Source organism: Frankliniella occidentalis, unplaced genomic scaffold (assembly GCF_000697945.3).
Source record: "Frankliniella occidentalis isolate FOCC.00 unplaced genomic scaffold, Focc_3.1 Scaffold25, whole genome shotgun sequence".
Taxonomy (NCBI): Eukaryota; Metazoa; Arthropoda; class Insecta; order Thysanoptera; family Thripidae; genus Frankliniella; species Frankliniella occidentalis.
Window position 1 is genome coordinate 761,141 of NW_026267155.1, and position 4,669 is coordinate 765,809.

General features: G+C 48.7%; 2 protein-coding genes across 2 annotated transcripts in view; one reads left to right on the top strand and one right to left on the bottom strand.

The window, feature by feature from the left end:
• Positions 1 to 2,178, top strand: part of LOC113213734 (nuclear envelope integral membrane protein) — a 23,393-nt gene extending 21,215 nt beyond the window's left edge. The window contains exons 5-8 of the mRNA XM_026432883.2: positions 46 to 264; positions 386 to 510; positions 1,079 to 1,240; positions 1,326 to 2,178. Coding sequence (XP_026288668.1) covers positions 46 to 264; positions 386 to 510; positions 1,079 to 1,240; positions 1,326 to 1,458 — 639 coding nt within the window. The 3' untranslated portion in view covers positions 1,459 to 2,178. The remainder of the gene's footprint in view (positions 1 to 45; positions 265 to 385; positions 511 to 1,078; positions 1,241 to 1,325) is intronic.
• LOC113213730 (transmembrane protease serine 9-like) lies at positions 2,171 to 4,668 on the bottom strand (the record flags this gene model as incomplete). Its single annotated transcript, XM_052265225.1, has 2 exons — positions 2,171 to 3,110; positions 3,735 to 4,668. Coding segments are annotated over 2 exons (1,383 nt in total), but the record flags the coding sequence as incomplete, so codon positions are not given.
• Between the last annotated feature and the right edge of the window lies 1 nt (position 4,669).

Below are 4,669 nucleotides of genomic sequence, written 5' to 3' on the forward strand. Positions count from 1 at the left end.
ATGAAATAATTTGCTAATCCTGAGTTTTTTTGTCATGTATTTCAGAAAAAATTCCTGGTCACTCCATTTTTGGTTGGAGGCAGTTTTGTTTATATTTACATATGGAGATGGATATGGGAAAACCTACGCTTTATTCTTGTTGAGTACAGGCAATATGTCCTGTCATATTTTGGGATCACTGGGCTCATTAGCTTTGTGATCTGTTATCGATATGGTCCTATCACTGACAAGCGCAGCAAAAATTTGATCAAGTGGTCACTACAGGTAAATCATCCACCGTCAATAACTTTTTAGTTCAAGGCTTATTTGTGTATTTAGCCTGAAATTTTGATGCATGTTTTGTGTTTAGTGTGCACTAGAAGTTTTTATTTTATTTTTACGACAGATTATGTCCGTGGTTATGGTGCTTTTGAGCAGTCAATTTCAAGAAGCCACCATTGCAATAGTTCTACTTCTGTTTGCACTGTACAAATTTCCCCGATCGTTGGTATCCAAGGCCAGATCTCAATGGTAAGGGTTGGGATTTTTAAGGAGGGCCTGAGATAAATTTCTGTGATTACAGATCCCCTGACCATGACGCTAATGCTGAAGGGAAAACTGAAACACAATCCTTTAAAAAAAAATAGAAAAGAAATCTAAGGCATTGTCATCAATCTTCATACATTCCACACACTCATGTACATTGAACACACTTTTTGTTAAATCATTACTACTCTAATAGTTTTATTATTTTCTTGATTATTATGTGCCATATCTAGGTGAATTAACGTAGTTGATTCAAATGACTAAAAGTCATTTATTTGTGTATACTTTTGTGACGATTTAGTTTTAATATCAAATGAATAAGTAAATGAATCCTTCAATGAAAGGGATGGCAAATAATTGGTAGTTTCAGTGCTCTATGTTGTGTCTAGCTTTATACTTTTCAATTGCATGCTTATTAGGAATATTGTGGTAAGTTGTTGTTAGCAGTTTGTCGCCCATTTGTGAGAGGGTCATTTTCATTTAGTGTTAATGAATCAAATTGAAATGTGCCTTTTTTTGTCCATCTCTTACAATACATTACTTTTTTGTTTAGGATTCGTCGTTTCCCTCCCAAACCAAAACTTTTATCAGAAGATCAATACTATGAACAAGGAGTTCGTGAAACACAAAAAGCCTTGGATGAGCTCCGTGGCTATTGCTCAAGTCCTGATTGCAACCAATGGAAAACCGTTCTACGTATAAAGGACCCTGTCAGGTAAATGAAGCATAAAAATGTATTTTGTTTCTTTTAGGTTGATTTGTTCAGTTCAGAGTATGCTAACAAGTAACCATTCTTCCAGGTTTGCAAAATTTGTGGAAGGCAAGTCACATTTAGATGACAATGAAGTGCTGGATTATGAAATTGCAACTCCCAGGGAACTTGAATTCTCTGATGAATCTGAATCTGACTCTGATTCTGTTATGACTGATTAGTTAGTTATTGTTCTGTGAGACTGTTCCTGGTTGGGTTTTTGTAATACTTTTTTTTGATGGGTTATTAATTAAGACTGCCACCTTACATAACACCCCTTTTTTTAGTACAAATTTGGTCTAAAATAAAAAAGATCAAACATCATCATTTGAGAAAAATTGTTCTCATCATCTTTGTTGTGTTTGTTTTTGTACCATGGTTATTCTGTGATTTATGTAGGCTATTAAATACTGTCTATCCGCATCATTTTGTCTCACCCTTTTTAAAGTACTGAACTTCCTTATTTATTTTAAATGTGACATGATTTTTATTAATTTTTTGTAGTAAACACTTGTATAAATCCCCTATTTATCAGTTTTTTGTGGTTCCTGCTAACATGTAAGATGAATGTACTGACATGGTTTCTAAAGCTTTGTGGTAAAATGTTTTAACTCTTCACAAACAAATTTCATGAATTTAATTGTATTACTTTGTTTGTCTTATTGTTGGGTGATTGTTAATATTGTCTGATCCTGATCTCTCTTGCTAGTCAATTAATCTGACTGTTGAGTGGATAGTTTGGATTTTTTATTAATGTATTTTTTTGAAAATATTGTGTCAGTTACTCTGCTCCCTACCACTGCTGTATTTGGTCATGAGGGCATCCCTTCCTCGTGATTGTTCCATGTTTGTCATGATGTACATCATTCATTTGTAATAAAATAACATCAAACCTTGACTAACACTTGGCTCTTTTATTGTCCAGATTGTTTAAAATTGTCCTTGTACAGTGGATCAGAAGTAGCCGTACACCATGCCAACACAAAAGTACCGAAAGTGGTCAAAGACAAAGTTGCCTCCAATGCTAAGTCTTCTGGATTTACATTTCCTTTAGTGGGAATCAAATCGAAGACTTGGGCAAGTTGGTCTTTTATAATCTTTAGTACACAAGGTGTCATCATATCATGGCAGTCTACCGAATGAGCACAGCCCCCAAAAAATAAAAAAACGTAAAACACCAATAAATAAACAGGGATTTTAAGGTCCAAATTGTTTACCATAAATGTTAAAAACTTTTCCTGAAAAGTTTGAAAAATTTGAAATGTTTCCAGAAAAAAAAAGGAACTTCTCATTCTCATATAAAGTTTCCAAAATTACACAATCTTTAGCAATTTCCCAAAAATATTTTTCCGGGAAATTGAAGTACCAAACCAGGCGATTCCGAACTACTTGCCGTAGCCCTGGGAGAAGCCAGGCTTGTCGAACTCGGGCTGCTTCTCCTGCTGCTGCTTGCGCAGCACCTCGTTGCGCTCCTCCTGCACGAGGCTCTGCACGGGCTGCGCCAGCACGCGGCGCACCCAGCGCGCGTCCACGCTGGAGAAGGCCGTCGGGGACATGGGGCCCTCGGGCAGCGACACCATGGACGGGTGGCAGCCCACGTCCCAGCTGTACACGCCCGCGAGCACGAGGCGGCCGTCGGGGCGCGGGCAGGCCAGCGGGCCGCCGGGGTCCACCATGCACAGGTTGGTGCCGGGCTGCGTGGCCAGCGCGCACACCTGCGAGCCGTGCATCTGGAAGTTGGGCCCCAGGAAGGTGCGGCGCAGCTGGCGCTCCGCCTCCGGGGCCGACATGAGCCGGGCGGGGATGGCGTTGAGGCTCGAGCCGACGTGGTTGCCTGCGCGAGAACGAGGATGCAAACACGTCAGTTTCACGGTAAAACGTGGCCCGCCGTTGCTTCAGGCGGCCCCACAGTGGACGTTTCGTGAGGGGAAGATGGGGCGTGGAAACGTTCCCTTTCCAGCCACAGCTCCACGGTGGGCCACCATTCCTACTCAGCGGCTTGGCGGGTTGGCCTACGCAGCTCGCAGCAGGCGCTATCAGCCTCGCCTCGCGAAACGTTCACTGTGGTGACACCCCAATCCCGCCTAAAACCCACGCCCCTTAAAAGATATCGCAAACTTCAACCCTAGGATCGCATCACTTGTGTCGAGGATGCAACCCGAGTCGACCCTAAGGGATCGTCCAGAAAGTGCGTCCGTTTCTCTCCTCAGATTCATTCGACAACTGTTACGAGAGCTCGGCGCCTGCGAGACTGGGTGTAGGCCAACCCGCAGTACATGCATGCCCCCCAGGCAGGATGATGCCTACCTACTAGGCGTTCTGAGAGCATGAAGAGGCTGAACTTGGAAAGTTCGAATCAGCCAACGACGGACGCACTTTCTGGATGATCCCAATTTGGCCATGAGAAAAGCTGCTCCCTCGAATACACTCATGGAGTCTCGTGGAGGATGTCGTTTACCTTTGAGCGCCTTGAGTCCCCAGCCGGTGGCGACGCAGTTGTCCGCCGGGGTGGGGGCGGCCAGGTTGGCGCCGCCCGCCCGGTCCTCGTCGGGCAGGCACACGGTGCCGACGCGGTCGCCGAGGGTGAGGGGCTCGGCGAGGCGCAGCACGGCCTGGTCGTGGTGCAGCGAGGCCGCGTTGAAGTCGGGGTGGCGCGCGACGGCGGCCACGCCGGACTGCTGCGCGCCGGGCTCGGCCACGCCCATGCGGTGCTCGCCGGCGATCACCACCAGGTCGCTGGCCTCCTTGTCGTGCACGCAGTGCGCGGCGGTCAGCACCGCGTCCCTGGCGAGCACGGCGGCGCCGCAGATGGGGACGTTGTCGGCGCGGTTGGCGACGATGGCCTGCCACGGGTACTCGCCGGGCGCGGCCTCGCCCGCGGCCAGACCCTGCGGCCTTGGCACCTGGCGGCGCTCTCCGCACGCCTCCTCGTCCTGCGGCCCGTACGAGGGCTTGGTAGGCTCCGGCTGCTGAGGCTGTTGCGGCTGCTGCGGCTGCTGCGGGGTGCGCTCAACGGCCTGCTGCGGCTGGGGCGCGGGCGCGTCGGGGTACGGGGGTAGCGAGACCGGCCCGTTGAAGGGTGTCTCGGAGACGGGGGATGCCGTGGCAGCGGGCTCGGGTTCGCCCGACTGCTGTGGGGGTTGCTGGGGCGGTGCGGGACTCGGGGCGGGCAGCACAGTGGGCTGCGGGTTGTAGGACGGTTGAGAGGCGGGTTGTGGGGCGTAGGCTGGTCGCGGAGGCGGTTGAGGGGCGTAAGTCGGCTGAGGCTGAGGTGCAGGCTGAGGCTGTGGCTGTGGGGCGAACGTCGGCTGAGGTCTTGGCTGAGGAGCGTACGTCGGCTGAGGCTGAGGTGCAGGCTGAGGCCGTGGCTGAGGGGCGTACGTCGGCTGAGGT